Source organism: Camellia sinensis, chromosome 11 (assembly GCF_055761805.1).
Source record: "Camellia sinensis isolate YWXY chromosome 11, ASM5576180v1, whole genome shotgun sequence".
NCBI lineage: Eukaryota > Viridiplantae > Streptophyta > Magnoliopsida > Ericales > Theaceae > Camellia > Camellia sinensis.
The window spans coordinates 72634958-72654505 of record NC_138971.1 but is presented as its reverse complement, the minus strand read 5'-3'; the positions used below and the strand labels follow the sequence as shown (position 1 = coordinate 72654505).

General features: G+C 33.3%; 1 protein-coding gene and 1 pseudogene across 1 annotated transcript; both read right to left on the bottom strand.

The window, feature by feature from the left end:
• Positions 1–13747: 13747 nt before the first annotated feature.
• Positions 13748–14545, bottom strand: LOC145802400 (protein FAR-RED IMPAIRED RESPONSE 1 pseudogene; annotated as a pseudogene).
• Positions 14546–14554: 9 nt separating this feature from the next.
• On the bottom strand, positions 14555–15149 carry LOC145802399 (protein FAR1-RELATED SEQUENCE 5-like). The gene is made up of 2 exons (XM_082895112.1): positions 15077–15149; positions 14555–14931 (listed from the first exon to the last, which is right to left on the bottom strand). Exons 1-2 carry the CDS (start codon positions 15147–15149, stop codon positions 14555–14557), a joined length of 450 nt encoding a protein of 149 aa, XP_082751238.1.
• Between the last annotated feature and the right edge of the window lie 4399 nt (positions 15150–19548).

Here is a 19548-nt window from a genome sequence, read left to right as displayed (position 1 = left end):
ATTTTCTGGGTTTTCCAAAATGTGTTCTTGAGCTTCAACTTGATATTCAAAGGTTCAAAATGCATGTTTTTGCTCAATCTTCACATATACATATACTAACATGGGATAAATACCAAATTACATCATTATGAAGCTCAATTTCACAATTTAATCACATGCATGTCCCAAATTAACCCAAACTCCTCACCAACACATAAAATTCAAACATGCAAAGCTTACACCTCCATGATCTTCACTTGCATGTGAGAGATATTCATTATTCTCATCTAAATTGGTGAAGAATTGATCAAATACATAGACTTAAGCCAAAAACCCAACATGGATCATACACATTATGCTCAACACATGGAAATTCATAGCAATTTCCTACATGCATGCATCTATTGGCTTTAAATTCAACAAAAACAACTTAATTTCATGCCAAACTTACTCTAGATTACCCAACTAGCTTGAATACACAAAATTACAACTAGAATCCATGAAATACTCACCTAGGAGCTTTGATTCTCACATTCTATAACAAATTCTTGGGAAATCTTCAAGGTTTCCAAGCTTTGAGCCAGAATTGCACAATTTCTCCCCCTTTCTCTCTCTATGGCCGGCCCTCTCTATCTCACAATTGTATAGCTCAGATTTTTGAGTTCAAAAGAATTAAAGGAGAGTGTATTTGGTCCTATAAGTAAAAGTCCCACTAACCAAAATTATAATATTAAATAATTTGAGAACTATGACATCAATTAAATCTAATAAAATCGATCCGAATCAATTTTCAATTGAATTTCACCGTAGGCTTTGAAAATTATGCCAATCACAATGGCGTAATCAATTTTGGGTTCTGTGGCCGATAAGGCCATCAATTTAATTTCCAAAGCAGATAATCAAACAGGTATTCCTACGGTGAACAGATAGAAATTCAAAACCACATATTTTCACATAATGGCACACAAAATCATATTAAACACATAACCATGCTCATATTAAGGACTAATTAACATATTGCGGAACAGGGATATCACAATACTAGCCTAGGGATTCATTATTATGATGTCATAATTGGAATTCAATTATGAAAGTTATTTTGATTAATCATTATAGTTACAAATGACGCGACTTTTGAAATTTATATTATGTATCACTTGCATCACTATCGTATTCCATTATTAAACATAGTTCTTAAGTATAGAAAGTTCTACTGGACTTTGGTTCACTCTTTCGTGGTTAACATTTTTTAGGATTGAATGGTGCACTGCAACCTCAAGCTTGATGGCTAGCGGATTACTAGGCACATGAACCTCTTTTGTTTATTTTGTATAAAGGCCTAAGGTCATATTTATGTTTTGTAATTAACCAAGTACTCATATTTGATAGAGGAGATGTCCTCTTTATTTTGTGTAAGCCTTAAGGCAAAATGATACTTATTTTGTTATCTTGGTAGACTCGTGCACATCCCATATATTCATCTCGTTTAGAATTATGAATCTAGGTTGCAATTGTCATTTGTAAAGTTCATGCTTTATATGAAATATATATTTCAGAAAGAGAATTAAATTACTCTATCGATCTTATTATTGCTTATTGATTTCATTATTCTATTAGCTTTTCGGCAGTTTGAAGGTTAAGATTGCAAATTTGTGCATGCCAGCAAGGCATTATGTTCATCCCTATGTGAAAAATCATTTTCAAATATTGATGGTGTGCCTCTGCTGAGATGATGTCACGGAGGATCTTGGGAGCTTAACGCTCATCTTTTGTTTATTTTTGTAAAGCCTAGGACTTATTACATATTTGGGTTAAGACCCTTTTGTTGTAATAGGGGCAATGTCCCTTGAAATATGTAACTCGTTAGGGCATTTCAATTGGGTACTTATTAGACCTTGTACTAGTTTATTACATGCTATATATTTAGATTTAGGGTTATGAATATATGATTCCATGTAATCACCCTTTGTAAAATCTCTAGAAATATTAGAAAAGAAGTATAACGAGAGGCAGGGGCGGATCCAAAGAAAGCCTAGGGGGGTCACTTGCCCCCTTCAATTTTGAACTTTTTTTTGTTTTTGTTTTGTGGTCATATACGTATTCTTTTTCTTTCTTAACATGTTCTTTGGCTAAGGATTTATTGTATTGTTCACAATAAATAGTTATTTGATACTTTGGGAGTACTATGTGGTATTGTTTATGTAGTAGTTTAAATCAATAGTGTAGTGGAAAATTTTATGTATTGAATATATTTAACTCATTATTTTCAAGTAGTTGACAAATTACTTAGTGTAATTTGTGATTTCTCATGCTTTGACCATTACATAGCTAATGTCATATGGTACGCTAAGATTATTTAATAATTTTTATTCAAACACATCATTTATAAGTAATATCATCTCTTTAATATTTTTTGTCAAATAAAAATTAAATAAAATTTATAATAATTTGTGTTATAAATGACGTGTTTTTATTTCCTAAAATTAGGAATTTTGATCCATAATTTTTTGTGCTAAAATTATAAACTTAAATCACCATCCCGTACCGAGCTATTACACACTATTATAGAATTTATTTTTTCCTATTAATAATGATTTTTAATTTCTTATACTTAAATTTAGCTCATAAAATTATTATTATCTTGATGTTGATTATAACTTTTTTTAAATAAAAAATTATAATTAATAAGTGACCCATCTAACTTAATTACCTAACTCTGCCACTGACGAGAAGAGATTTATTTTGTTTATGTTTGAGTCAATTATCAACTTCTCCATGTGTAATCGGAGTGAATAATAGCAATATTTTTTTTTTATTAGTCAAGAAAATTTTATTAAAAATATGAAATTAAATTCAGATACAAGTTGGTGAAGTGTATTGAGAAAAGGTTCATAAGAACGTTCGCATTCTATTACTACTGTAGCTCGCATCCGCAACTAATTCCTCAACCTTTCAATTTTAATTTTAAAAGCACAAGGAAAAGACAACAGAAGGAAGAAGAAGAAAAAAAAACAAAAACTCCCCGCATTTCAACATCAAACAACCAGCAGCAACCTTCTATCACCATTGAAAAATCTCTCCCCCCAACTAGATTGTAGTATTATCCTAGGTGTACCAAAGAATCCTTCTTTGAGTAAAGCCACCTCTCTTAAAACATCTCTGCATCCCTTCGTTGATGGGATCCCTTGGAGCGTTCTCTAATGATATAATTAAAAATGTGATATATGACGAAAAAAAAAGAAGTAATCAAATGAGATTTATTTAGCACTCATTTGGAAAGAAGAGTTGGGTTAGATTCGATTTGGACTTATTTTAGTTATAAAAAGATAAAATAAATTTTTTAGTTTAATAAGACAAAATATCACATCCAACCTATAATTATTTTATTTTTTTTTCTCTCACAAAAGTCAAAAAGCCAAAAAAACTTATTCCAAATGAGACTTTTTAACCTCAAGCTAAAATAGTTCAAAAATTAAAAAGACAACACACTTCTCATATGAACTATGATATGTATAAGTGTTTGTTAATTTAAATATTAATGTTGTGTTTTAATGTGTTAAATTATAGCTTCATTTGGTTTTATATTTTTGGCTAAAAAAACATAAAGAGACAAAATTAGTTACATAAGTCAACAAGATAAAATGCCAAATCTAAAACATAATCAATATGCTTTTTCTCACACAAAAGTAAAAAAAAAAAACAAAAAAACCAAACCAAACTAGGTTAAAAAAAGTCACCTAAAAAGTCAATATTAAACGAAGACTATGTAGTTGTTTGGTATGTGCTATATAAGTGCACTTTTTCATTTTTTTTTTTTGGTGAATAACTTTTTTTTTGGTTAAAAAAGTAGAGAAAAAAATATACTGTAGATGTTTGAAATAATTTTTTGACTTTTTACAAAAAGATGTGTAACAAAATATTATAATAAAATCAAAATAACAATTTTATCTTTTTGACTTTTTGAATAGTTGAATTCAAAAGACAAAATAATAATTTTATCTTAGTGACTTCTTCTACAAACTATCCTTAAATAAAATAGATTTTTTTAACTTTTTTAATAACGTTTTAACTTTTTTTTTTTTAACCCAAACAAAGTCTATCTATTTTGTAAAAGTGAGACCCATTAAAATATATAAATATATATTATACTAAAAAAATAAATTAAAAAAAGAAGGAAAAAGTACAGTTGGAGACAAGAATGTTGGTGGAGATAAAGAAGGCGTACACTCACACACGCACTCTCCCTCTCTTCCCAATCCGCCTTCACTGAGTTCGTTGGGCCAACTGTAAACGAGCCTATTAACAAAGTGTTATGACTAAAATAATCTATTGATTTTTTTTTTTAGTAATTATACATTTTCTTATTTTTAGAGTTTTAATAATATGAAAATTTAAAAAAAAAAATTTGAGGCCAAAATATCACATTAATAAGTGGAACTTACTCTTTAGAATTTCTTTAGAACTCATATTATAGAGTTCTCAAACATTTTTCTAAATATTTTATCAAATCTGTTATATAGTTGTGGGACCCATACATATATAGATGGTATGAATCCCACATCCATATAAAAGATCAATAATAAGAGAGACCCCTTTTTTTTTAGTCCGGATCCTCGGCTGCACTCTCCTGCGGCGTCTCCCTGCCGCCCTCCAAAACGATGTCGTTTTGGAGGTTTTTCTTTTCTTTTTTTTTTTTTTTTTGCTTTCCCCTTCTCATTTTTGAACCCTCGCCAGAGAGGCAGATCTTGACAGCCTCTCAAACCCGATAATAGTTGTACTAATCAAAACAACCTCTCAAACCCAACATTGCAGATCTGGACAATAGTTGTATGTTGTTATGGTCTCCAATAGTAGAAACCAACAATTTATGGATGGGAGGTGTGACAACTTCCAGGAAGATACAAACAATTTCGGCTCACTTCATCATCTATGTTTTTTTTTGAAATACAAAGTGGGTTCATTCATTAAGTTTTTTTTCTTTTTTTTTTTGGGATATATACATATATTTGAAAACAAAATGGGTTTGAAAACTTCAAGATCAGACTCATGAAGCTTTCGAAGTGGGTTTGAAAGGAAAACAATTTCAAATTTCAAAGATCAGATTCATATAAAATTTCAAACTCATCAATATTTGAAAACAATTTCATATACATATATATATATATATATATGTTCATTTTTTTTCCTCCCTCCCTCTTCAAAATATGAGTTTCCCCTCTTTTTTTACATTCATCACTTTTGGATGAACATATATTCATGGTTTTTTCTCTCTTTCACAGTTTGGGTCTGAATTTGTTACTTTTTAAGAAATTTACTACTATTAAAAAAAATGTTCCAGCAAAAATAGAGAAAGAAGAAGAGGAGAGAGAGAGAGAGAGAGAGAGAGAGAGAGAGAGAGAGAGAAGGGGCTTATTGCCTCACTGCCTTGAAATTCTAATCCTCTTCTGGGTTCATCTTCAATGCTTGAAATTCTATATATATATATATATATTGATTGAGGAATTTCGGCGGCCTCCACAGTAATATCAAACCCAAACACTCATAACCATCACTAAATACCGAAATTTTACGGTGCTCTATTTTTGTGGTGGTTTTTGGAATGTTAAATTTCAGTTGAGAAGGGCATGATTTCGATTGTTTTTCAGATATTTAAAACAGTTTGCCTCTACCTATTTGTTCATGGCAGATCAAAGTATCTGTATTAATGGACAACAAAAGCAAATCCCTTATCCTAAGATACACATATGGATCTCATTGAGATCCAAAGGAGAAATTTAATCTTGGCAGCAGGATGAGAGAGATGGGTTTTACTGAGGAAAGGGTTGGAGAAGAGGTGTTGCTACGGGAAGAAGAGGTGTTGCTACGGGAAACAGAGGAGGAAAATAAGGTAAGCGAGAGAGGAGGAGGGGAGCTGTTAGAAGGGGTAGGGGTTCCATAGTTCAGATGAGGAGGAAGAGAAGGTAATCGAGAGAAATAGGGCAAAGAGAGAACAAAAACAAAAAAAACAAAACCTCCAAAACGACGTCGTTTTGGAGGGCGGCAAGGAGACGAGGCAAGGGAGTGCGGCCGAGGATTCAAACTCTTTTTGAAGGACTCAATAACTCCCAAAGTGATCCACACCACTCATGATGCACACATACATGAGTGGGCCCCACATATTATGAGTTGTGTGAATCACTTTAGAAATTGTAAGAGTCCTCTAAAAAAAGGGATCTCACTCATTTTCCATAAAAAATTATTAAAAATTTTAATAAATTATTTAGAATCTATAACATTTTCATTAACTAACAATACACTTAACATATCCATTGGAACAAAATACAAAAGTGTAAGTTTACTAACTATTACTGTCTGATATTACCAATGGATTTAAGATGCTCCCACACCACTAACCTCTCAACTACCTTTGAAAGTAATCATTGTAAACATATATGGTTTACAATTAAAAAAGAGTAATGTTAGGGATCTAAAAATTTTATCAAAATTTTTATCAAATATTTTATATGAGTGTAGGACTCACACAATGTAGGTCCCATGTAGGTTCCATATTCATATGAGATATTTGATAAAACTTTTGGTAAAATTTTTTAAATCTCTAACATTTTTATTAAAAAAACAAATTTAATAAAATATGAGATGTTATACTCCAGCACGGCCACAAAACTCAACTTGTTACTATGGTGCAAAATCACTTTGAGCACGACCAAAGTGGATGTTTGAGAAGTTATTATTTTAATTTTTAACTATTTTAATAAATTAAAATTTTTGTGCTTAGAAAAGTTATTGAATTTTTTATAGTTGAATGTGATGTTTGTGAGAAAAGTAGTGAAATGATTATGAGTTTGATATGACATTTTTTCTTATTAGATATTTTAGTATATTTTGTCTTTTTGTAAATTTTAACCCAAAAAAAGCCTAAACCTAAGTGGCCAATCTCCAAAATGTCATATCTAACCCATAATCATTTTATTTTTTCTCTCATAAAAATTAAAAAAATCTATCCTCAAAAAACTTTTTAACCCCAAAATAAAATAATAAAAAATCTAAAAAATTAAAAAACTAACTCATATCCCAAATGAATAAAAAAAATATAAATGAAAAAGATAAGTCTACAATGCCTATGACGAGCCAAAGATATGCTCAGGAGAATGGGCTGACAAGAAAATGTAACAATAATAATTGCTATGAAACATAAATTGAAATATTTTCAATTGGAAAAATGTTTCCGAACCCCACACAAACCGACCCCCATGACCCCCAGCTGAGCTGGACAAGCATGTGATTGGTCACGTGATAGACAGGGGCCACACACCTCCTCTTTTAGAATTCGAAATGAAAAATACATTCAGATGAGATTATATCTCTCTCTCTCTCTCTCTCTCTCTCTCTCTCTCTATCACAAGAGAGCCTGACAGCTCCGCTCCTCCCCTTTACTCGACGACAGCTCCTCAACTCCGACGGCCGACTCCTTCAGCTCCTCCCTTTCAGTCCGATGTCCTTGACTTCGACGCCCGACTCTCTCTCTCTCTCTCTCTCTCTCTCTCTCTCTCTCTCTCCATCTCATTCGACAAAGGACGACTCCTCCCCTTCACACCGACGACAGGTCCTTCCTTTCAGTTCGACGCCTTACGCTGTCCTCCCGATACCCGACTCTCTCTATTTTCATCCCATTGACGACGAGGTAATTTGGTGTATATATATCTGTATATATGTATCTTGTATATTAGGGAAAAATTCCTCAATCTGATACATATTGTAATCTGGTATATGTATATATATGTATCTTGTATATTTGGGCAAAATTCCTCAATCTGATACATATTGTAAAATTCCTCAACAAATCCAAATAGTGATAAATCTGATACATATATGTATCTTGTATATTAGGGCTTTTGACAATATTAGGGCAATTATTAGGCGGATTTAGGGCTTTTAACAAATCCAAACAGTGAAAAACAATTTGACAAATCCAAACACTGTTAAACAATTAGGGCTTTTGACAAATCCAAACACTGATAAACAATCTGAATGTTGGATTATGGCCTTTTGATTTGGGAATTGAGTATGGTAATTAGTTGTTTTCAATGTTGGATTATGGCCTTTTTATTTGGGAATTGAGTATGGTAATTAGTTATTTTCAATGTTGATTATGGCCTTTTTATTTGGGAATTGAGTATGGTAATTAGTTGTTGCCCTTTTGAATGTGGTAATTAATTCAGTATGGTAATTAGTTGTTGGCCTTTTGAATTGAGTATGGGAATTGAGTATGGCCTTTTGAATGTTGGATTATTGTAGTACTGTTTTTGGAATTGAGTATGACCATACTGTTTTGATTAGTTATGTTTTTATGATTGTGAACTTATTATGAGCTTATTATGAGCTAAAATTATTTTTCAGTTTTAGAAATGTAGAATAATTATGAGACTAAACATGTAATAGTGTTTGAACATGCCAAATAATTTGAACATAACAGTTATAGCATTTGAACATGTCATAATAGTTATAGTTTGAACATAATAGTTATAGTGTATGAAGGCAATAACTGAAATGAAATATTGTTGGAATAATTTATTAGTGTTTGAAAGCTGGCACTTACCCACAAACACAAGTCCAATAATCTTATAAAACAATTATTCTGAAATCATTCTATTTGAATTTCATTTTTGATTCTCATATAGTCATTGGTGTTATTTACATTAGGATAATTTAAATTTAAACCCTGATTGTTATAGTTTAATGAGGATAACTTGTTATTGCAGATGTCAAGTTCAACGTCAACGGTAGTAGCTCAGATCGGTTGACGTACTTGAACAAAAATTGTCCTAGATGTAATAAAAAGGCCACTATTTGAATTTCTGAGACCGATCGAAACAAAAATAAGTTATTCTACTCTTGTAATGATTGTGGTAGTTTCATTGGATGGTGTGTGCCTATGAATTCACAATGTAGAGATCATGAAATTTCAAGACAAGTAGAAGGAGAACTGTTAATTGGCGTCGAACAACTTCGATGTATGATTGAACAAGTTCGAACTATGACCGAACAACAAAGATCTATGACGGAATAACTTTGAATTCAGAGCACAAAGATGTAAAAAATAGAATTTGTGTTGTTTGTGTTGCTTGTAATTGGTGCCTTATTACTTATGAAGATGTAATACTAGTTAAAAGTACAAGTAGATTGAACTATGTTTTGTTGTGGAATGGAATATCTATTAGTAGGAAACAGTTTGTTATTTTGGAGTGGAATGAAATATCTATTTTAGTGTTTGTTATTATACAGTGAATAATGTGTTGTTGTGGAATGGAACAATATGATGTTTTGTTGTGGCATGGAATATCTATTTTACAGTTTGTTATTTTATGTTGGAATGGAATGTCCTACTGATTGTTTTAGATTATTGAGTGCATGGAACAATGATTGTGGAATGGAACACTTATTGACTGAATGGAACACTGATTGTTTTGTTCACTGATTGTTTTAGATTATTGGGTGAATGGAACACTTATTTAGTGAATAGAACACTGTCATGATTTTTTGACAGTGTTTTATTGCAGGTTCAGTATGTCATTCTTCAAGTAAAATTGTTTGCCTATTTGTATTTATAAAGTTGTGTGTGTTTTGGTGTTTAACATATATACAGTAAAGTTCAAAACTAAATTGTAAAAATGCTACTGGTCTTGCAAAAGATACCTGTTTTTTTAATCCTTTGTTTTAGATTTGCCCCACTTAATATCTTAGGGGTGATCCCCTGAGTGGTTTCTATCTCAATTTAATGTCATTTTATTAATGTCAATTTATAAAAGCTGCCAATTTAATGTCATTTTGCAAAGCTGCCAACCTGTTAGGATTAGTGTGATGTTTAGTTGGGCAATTCCAATTAGTGACTGATTCTTTTTGGTGCACATATCTGCACCTGGTTAGAAGCATAAGCCTTGTGTTGAAGCCTTGATGATTTAGCCTCAAATTTTTTGTTGAATACACCAACAAGGACCTTAGCAGACTCTAGATTAGCTTTATCTATTTTGATCAATATGTCAACTATTTAACTAAAGGGAATGTTTGGGTATCTACCTAAGGGAGAAGCAAAGGCTTTTAAACCTTCTTGGTGGTATTCAAAATAAACTATCAAAAAATGCTCAAAAAATAATGATTTAAAGACAGATTTTTTGAACTATCAAAATGAACTGTCAAAAAATCATACTCAAACACTGTCAAAATGCTGAAACACTGTCAAAATAGCAAACTCAAAGACATTTTTTTACAGTGTTTAAGTAATAACAAAATAGCAAACTGTAAAAGTAGAACTTAATAGTAAACTCATGAACTTCATTACACAACATGTGTTACATATCTAACGTGGAACTTAACATAATAAGTTTCAATCTCAAAAACAAAATGTCAACGTTCAATAAACTAGTCAAACATGTCTGCAATGTCCATCATTCATTCCCGGTGTGCATGCATTAGAACCCGATGGGGTTAGAGATCCAGACCCAAAAATTTGAGTTGGAGCACTCATCAAACTTCTCGGCGTGCTGCTTACAAAGTCCGATGGAATAAGAGATGTGCCTCCAATAGCATTTACCACATGTGATAATTCAAGTAAAAAAGTACATGTTACAAAATATTTGTAAATGAAAACAAACAATTGACGTAAAGTCATCTTATGAACACATACTGGTGCGTACATACTATTTTGCATGCCAACCATATAAGGATAATACGATACATAAGCTTGAGCTTGAGCTTGAGCTTCAAATTAAAGCACCTTAGCAGCCTATATTTGTACAAGAGTTTGTAAAAATGTACTTGAAAAGAGTTTGTTAAAAAAATAAAAAAACAAGTTCAATTCAATATACAATTGACCTTTGCTTTTGTTTATTTTTTTTGCCGTTGCCTTGAACCGATTCACTATTTGATCTACTTTGGCAACCTTTCATTTCATAACTGGACGGCCTCTACGCCAAACAACCAAAGGATTAATCACCTTTCTAGTGCTAGCTCCTTCTGTACAACCGACGGCAATCGGACTTTTTGTAGAAGATGGTATCATATTAGTAGAAGGTGGTAAATTACTCCCATCACCCGATTCATCGTGCATGACTCTATCCTTCATTTCATCCAACCCAAGGTCTATAATTTTAATTTTCCCTTCTAAATTACCAGCAAGTTGTACAATGGCAATCAATTTCTTGTTCATGTAACGCCCTCAAAAGTAACACAATTAATCCAACTTATACGAGAAATGAATATAATCGAATTGGCTTACTTCTATTCATTAGAGTTCATATTATAAAAGATATTACATGCATTATACTTTCATAAATGCTCATTCTGAAACTACAGCATGTAACACTAGTTAATAACAACAAAATAAATGCCATACGGGCTTACATCTTTCCAAGACATAACTTGGTTACAACAAAAGAGAGTCATAAGCTCTATACATTTTAAGCCCTTGGCTTGAAACAACATTTAAACACAAAAGTAACAAAATAGAGCCTCCAGCTCCTAAGTCCTCCCAAGCTATGTCTTTGGAGGAAGCATATCACCTGTACCTGAAAATGGTGTCCCAAGTAGGGTGAGCCAAAGCCTGGTAGAGATAGTCTAACACAATATATGAGGTTTAACTAAGATATAAGTGTCATATAAATGTTCAATATTCACGACCAACTTACATTCTTCCCATGACCATTCCATACAGATATTCACATCTCAAACCATTTCCATTTATTTATTTCATTTCAAGTCAATGCATCTCATTTCAAGTCATATGACAAGTATATATAATTTTCCCAACTGACCCAACTAAGACTACAACTCAGTGGTTCTCAATCAACAGAACTATCATACAAACACTTCAACCTTGCCATTTTACGAAAATTTCATCCGTGGGATCGGCACCCATGTATACATAAGATTTCGGGACTTTCACCCTAGACACTCCGCCAACTTAATTCTCAATGGAGTCCATCCCCCATGTCCTCCCAAACAATGGAGTACATCCCATTTCTCTTCCCAAAACGTTATACATATACAATGTATTTAAAATATACCGTTATATTCAATGACTACCATTCATGCATATTCAATGCCTCAACATACCGTTATATTCAATGACACAAGTAAATGATTAGTTTCAATTCACCTAATCCTCATGCAATTTCTACAGCAATCATGGCTACCCTCCACCGGTAGCCCAAAACAGATATTTCTAAACAGATGTACAATTATTATAATAGATAATTTATCAAATTTCCATAAGTGAGTGATTTAACAAATCCAACTACACCATTCATCCATCCATCCTCTCAATTTCACAATTTCTATGCCAATTCTATTATTTATACAAAATAATTATTTAACACATATTATGGCAAATTTCTTCCTTTTTCAAATATCGACCCCAAGGCCAAATTTCACCATTTTAACCCAAGGTAACCTCATATTCAAAACCCCATATTCATTTATAGAACCCAACATAGAAACCCCTCTTTCAATTTGAATCCAAACCCTAACTTTACCCAAGACACACCCAAACCTCATCATTTATACATAACAACAAATAACTAGGTTAAAGATCATAACAAAGTGTAGAATATCCCTTCCTCAAAGAGAGAAGATGATCCAAGCAAGAGAGAAACCCCTAAGGTGCCGAAATCTAACTCTAATTAGTTCAAAGAGGAGATCTTGAGAAGCTCCACCTTTTTCTCAAAAGGAGTAGGGTAAAGAGATCAAAGGATCTAGGAAAAAATGTAGAGAGAGTGCATTTTAAAGAGAGAACATCAAGATTTAGGGTTTTGGAGAGTTTTAGAGAGAGAGATATATGAAAAAGTGATATAAAATGTCACTTTTACGATCTGATATATGCACAGTCTTCTTAAGCAGAAGGTTTTACGCTCGAGCATCAGACACAAACTTTTGTTCCGCTCAAGCGAAAGAAAGGGCCTGCTCGAGCGTAAAATACATACCTCCAGTATTTTGGCAGACAACAGGCAGACCGCTCGAGCTCTAGGAAGCCGCTCAAGCGCCACCCGCTCGAGCGTAGGAAACACCACTCAAGCGTGGAAAACACCCTTCCAGTACTTTGCAGAAGGGCACAACACTAAGTGTTTGCAAACCCCGCTCGAGCACAAGAAGGCCCGCTGGAGCGGAAGACCAAAATTATGGGCAGCAACTAGCAAGACCAACTAGCAACCAACCTGTTCTAAACATGCCCAAGACATTCCAAAACTCAAATTCAAAGAGGGAAAAGGAGGAAAAGACATCAATAACAATATTAAACTGCAAAATCCAAGTCTGGAATATCACAAGAGCCGGGTCAAAATTGGGATTGCGATATTCATCCTCTCATAGCAACTTGTGTTGAAATCATCCCCAAAGCGAGTGTACGTGGTTTTGATGCATGTGTACTCTCGAACTAAATCTTTCCTCTAACGTGGCAGAATGTATTTTCTTGGCACCTCATTTATGCACCTTCTCACAAGCACCGCGAGTGAGTGAGCACACATAATGCCTCTAAATTGAAACAACCGATACATACATTGAACTTCACATTCAATTGAATTAAAATAGACAACAAAGTCTACATGCTTCATCTTGTCACAAACAACCATCGCTTCTGGGACATTATATGTACAAATTGTTTCCTTCTCTTTAACAATCAATGCCTGACAGTAAACTAATCTTTTCAACTTTCCTTGAACTTTTTTGAATTTTGCATTGGTGTAGGCTTGCTGAAATTGCTTCTCAAAGCCATATATAGTTAAACAATCAAACAAGACTTGAAGTCTGATTTATTCTCTTTCTCTACCTTACTTCTCAACGCATTGTCATATTGTACAACAAATTGTTTTAATGTAGTCTTCGGGTTGACATATCCATCAAAAAATGCATTCATGTTTTCACTTCGTTGCGTAGTTGACATGCCAGCCAAAAAAATGTCTTTAACATATGCAGGAACCCATTGATGTTGCTCATCATATAGTACCCCCAACCACTCATTATCATAAAGATTGAATTTAATAAGCATCTCTTCCCATTTTTCTTCAAATTCATCTCTTGTCAAACAATCATAAACTGCATTTTGCATAGCCAACTTTATGGCTTCATATTGAGCATATCCTTTCAACTTCTCCGGTATTTTCTTCATTATATGCCATAAGCACCATCGATGCCGGGCCTGTGGAAAGACAATTTTTATAGCATTTTGCATAGCTCTACACTGATCAATTATGATAGCTTTTGGAGGATGATTTGATATGCAACTTAACCACGACTTGAATAGCCAAACAAATGTGTCGGTGTCTTCACTAGATGACAATCCACAACCAAGCAAAATAGACTGTCCATGGTGATTAACTCCTACAAATGGAGCAAATGGCATGTCATATTTGTTCGTCAGATAAGTTGTGTCAAATGAAACAACATCTCCAAATGATTCAGAAGTAGCCCGACTCCGTGCATCAGCCCAAAACGAGTTTCTAATGCGAAACTCCTCATCAACATCAATCACGTAAAAGAATCTCTCACAAAATAATTGTTGATGTGCTTGTACCCTCATAAAATAACTTTAAAGTGATTTAGCATCACCTTCACCAAGCCTTAATCTTCTAGCTCTATTAATGTAATTCCTTGCATCTCGCTCATCAAATGTCAATGACTCGTATCCCCCCACTTCAACAACCATTGAATGATAGTTCGTAGATACCCCAATCCCTACTTGATCATTGATTTCTAATATTCTCTTCACAGGAGTACGGATTTTCTTATTCATTGCAAAATGACGAGAGTCGGTGGGAATCAAATCATGATTATGCTCAAGGTTAACTGTGGTTAACATATATCTCCCATTCTTTTGTAGACTACCTCGTACCGTTGCTTTGCAACCAATTTTTGTGAACAAAGATGGCTTCAAAGGGTTCACTTCTGATTTATTTTTTCTCTCCCCTGCTCGACAACATTCAATTGCGAAGTTTTTTTAATTGGCCATCTTCTCCAAAATGTTGTGCTATATAAGCTATAGAAAAGCCAACATGCTTATCATATTTGGCATAAAATGTGTACACTTCTTCCCTTGAGCTAAAACACATACCCTTCTTAGGTTCTTTAACTTGTTCACCCTCATTTACTGAAGGATTGTCACCACCATTTGAATCAACCTCCATTCTATGAGAATCAAAAATGAAATTCAAATAGAATGATTTCAGAATGATTATTTTATAAGATTACTGGACTTTTGTTTTGTGGGTAAGTCCTAGTTTTCAAACACTAATAAATTATAGCAACTTCATCTAATAAATTATTCCAACACTATTTCATTTCAGTTATTGCCTTCATACACTATAACTGTTATGTTCAAACTATAACTGTTATGACCTGTTCAAACACTATAACTGTTATGTTCAACCTATAATTGTTATGTTCAAATTAGTCTACATGTTCAAACACTATTACATGTTCGCTCTCATAAATTTAAATTTAAACTTTGAAACTGTTATGTTCAAATTTATATTGTGATAATTTAAATTTATGGCATAATTAAATTATAGCAACTTCAATTCCTCACATAGTCATGGTATATCACAGAACACATATTAAAGATGGTTAAAAAGTTCATAATAAGTTCATAATAATTATTCTACATTTATGAAATTGAAAAATAATTTCAGCTCATAATAAGTTCATAATAATTATTCTACATTTCTGAAATTGAAAAATAATTTCAGCTGAAATTTTTTTTGGGGAAATTATTTTTAGCCATCTGCCACCATAAATTTGAGTGAAGAGTTAAAAATAATAAAAATGTTTCCGACCCCCACATATTTATAAGATTATATACAGACATTTCACAGAGATTGATCAATGTATGTAGATAGAGAGAGAGGGAGAATAAGGGGTTTTGCAGTAACATTACCTAGGAAAATGCGATCGGAATGCGATCGAAGATAAGTAGAGCGAGAGACAGAGAGTTATGGTCAGAGAGCTATGGCCGTCGACGGAGGAGAGCTATGGTGGACGGACGATGGAAGAGGGAAGAGGGATAGGGGTGGGGAAGAAGGAAATATCAGGTTAGGGCTTTCCGCATTTTTTTTTTGTCTTTGTTTTCATCCTATATATATATATATATATATATATATTTTTGGGTCTCACAGGTGTGTGTATCACACCTTCTTCACAGTGCAATTGTTCTTCACATGGCTTCAAGCAGGTGCCACCTCAGAGGGGGTCCTGGGGATTGTTTTTAGTGGGGGTCCGTATCACTTTTGTTTCAATTGTGAGTAGTGGACCCCATCAACAATTATCAAGCACAAAAATATTAAATCAATCAATATACACTGTCAGAAAGAGGATGGCCAACAAGAGGAATTGAATGCTAATCACTGTGATTTTGAGTTTTTGATTGTTTTAAATTTTAATTAGTATTATTTTAAAATTAGTTAATCTTTTTGATATTTTAATTAATGTTCTTTTTAATTTTAGTTTTACTTAATTTAAATACATTTAAAAATTAAAAATATTTATAAAGAAATTTAAAAATATATCGAGTTTTTATTTTTATTTTTTTTGTATTGAGTGATATTTTAAAGAAAAGAAAAACAAATTATATATTTTTTAGGTGTATCTAAATGAAATAAATTTGATAAGTTAGAAAATTAACTAGAATATTAAAAACTTTTATTAAAAATAAAAATATATAAATTCAAAATCCTTTTCTTTTTTTTTTTGAAAACTCGAAACCATAGAGGAAGTAAATCCACCAAGGAGTCCCACAACTATTTGTCTTTCTCTTTAATTTTGACTCTTTTGTTATGACTGTTCCTATTGGGCCCTTGCATTTGTCTCTTGCTAAATGTTTTACACAATAATAAAAATAAATAAATAAATAAAAGATGTTGTTGCGCAAGTTTAATATTTACAGAACAACACTGCTAAATTTATCGAATTTGTTTAATTTAAATTCATTTGAATGAGTCTCTTCCCAAAAAGAGTTTCTTGTACACTGTGAGAGCAAGAAAAATATCCTACCTATAGGGGTAAAATATCCTAAACGAATATCATCCATCCCCTATTTAAGGAGGGGATCCCATACACAAGAGGTATGTCTCATTTTCCCTGCCATAGAGCACACACACTCTCTAAACCTTCATCTTCTCTCTTTGATCTATTTTAGCTAACTTTATCATCAGAGTGTGTCTGGCCGGCAACCCTGATTGGGTGGCGCTGATCATGTTCTTCCTTGCAGATCTACAACAACCAAGCTCATCTCTTCATTGGATCTCATCAACAATCCATATGAGAGGATTTTCTAGGTCTCACAATTGGCGCCGTTTGTGGGAAACGTCTGAGAGTTCAACGAAGAAGATAATAAATACATACTATTCTGCTTTTGCTCTCATCTACTGCAAGTTTATTTATATGTTCATGTGATTTGCATTAGTAGAAGTAAAGCTTTGCTTTCCATGCCAAACACTCCATGTGCTATGAATTTTAGAATCATATATAGAGAAAGAAACTCACTAGACCATTTTGCCGTTTTCTCTCTCTAACCATTAACACTTTTTTATAGTCTTTGCATATAAATTTATTCATCAGTCTGACCCTTGTGGCAACCTCCTTTGTAGATGCTAATTTCAGTTTATCAAGCAAAATTGTAATGACCATTCCAACAGCAAAGCAACCCACTTCGACAATTTGCTTGAAGTTGAGCAAGCAATGGAATAAAGAAAGTTACGTTATGGAGGTAACAAAGGCATTCCGAACATACACAACTGATTGGTTAATATCACAAAATCAATTGCCGATCACTCATTTTGGCAAGCTAAAAGACCAAAGTCAATGAAGTTGCCGACTCGCCGACAAGTGGATCAAAGCCAGAAGTTTACCATTGTCAACCAAGCTCTCGGCAAAGACAAAACTAAATGGACTAGCCGATCAACTGTACCACCAACCAATAGCCAAAGAATTTCCGACCCACCTATCTTGGCTGCACAAAAAGTTTATCATGGTTCTCGGCTGCACAACATTGTCTATACCCACCAACTTATTGCTTTGAGTACAACATTGCTAGATAACAATTCCTTTGCAGCGACGAATTAGTCGGCTGTAACAAGCCCGATCCATGCTTAACCGTTAAACCATGATTAAAGATACTAATAAGTAATTAAGGTGAAATACTGAATAAATTGCATGTGTGTTACATTAATGTGCTTATATTTGTTTATTGTAGAAATATCTATTTTTGTTTCTGTTTTGTTCTACGAAATGAAGGCCTTATAGGCATCCGATCACAAAATTAACTTGAAATATGTGTTATTTGGAATTTTTAGGAATTTATGGTGAGTTCAATTGAAATTTGATTCGGAACGAAATAATTAGATTAATTAATGCTCATTTGCTTAGTTTAAGCCAAGATTAATTAAGTCAAAGTAATGGGGCTATATGAGGCCATTCTCTACACCATTTAGACACTTTGCACTCTCAATTCCTCATCTTTGAAGGAAAAAATGTGTGAGAGTGAGAGAGGAAGAAATTTGAGCTCAATTGTAGAGTAATTGCTAGGGACTTGGAAGAATTGGAAGGAACTTCAAAGATTACACTTTTATACTTGAGAATTCAAGCTTGAGGTAGGAATTCAACCTTTGGATTATATAATTATGATGCTTAAACCATGGATTTAAGAGAATTGAGTGGATTACATGAGAGTTGAGCTAGAATGAAGCATATAAGATCATATCATTGCATGCATGTGCATATCATTAAGTTTTGAAGCTATTTAAGCAAGAACCATCACATGCATGACGTTACCTTGGTTATGATTTCATCAATAAACTTGATTTTGTACTAAACATTTCAATTGATCATAGTATGAATGGTTGAAGAGCATATCTTTGCATGCATGTCATATTTTGGAAACTTTTAAGTTGGTTTTGAGCAATTCACATGCTTTTGGTCCTTGCTCTCAAGGAATGATCTTTAATTCACCATGTTTTCCAAGTTTATATAAGTTTCCTCAATTTTTTGGCCCAAAAGACCATAATTTACAACTTTGAAATTGAGTTTGGCACTAAGTAGAGCAATCTTGGAAATTCCAAATTCTGTTTCCTCGCTCGAGCGACGAATCCTGGGCTCGAGAAACCACTCTGTGTTTTGTATCTGCGCTCAAGTGACCAAAGGTTAGCTCGAGTGTAAAATGCATGCTCCCAAAAGTTTATATGTTTTGCAGACCGCTCGAGCGACAAGAGTTACGCTTGAGCGAGGACTTGAGTCTCACGCTCGAGCGAGCGTCGAGTGGAAAAATTGAGTAACCAGTACTTTTTTAGAATTTGCAGACCGCTCGAGCGAGGGAAGTTGCGCTCGAGTGACCGCTCACATTTTTCATGTCCGCTCGAGCAAAGGAAGTTGCACTCGAGTGAGACCCCTATTTCCAGCATTTTTGACCAAGTGTTTTCAAATGCATTTGTGCAGCATCATTCCATCCTAGACATTCCTAGGCCAAGATTAAGGCACATTAATGAGGATAAAAGTAGAGACACACCAAAATAAGAAAGAACTAAGTAAATGTTT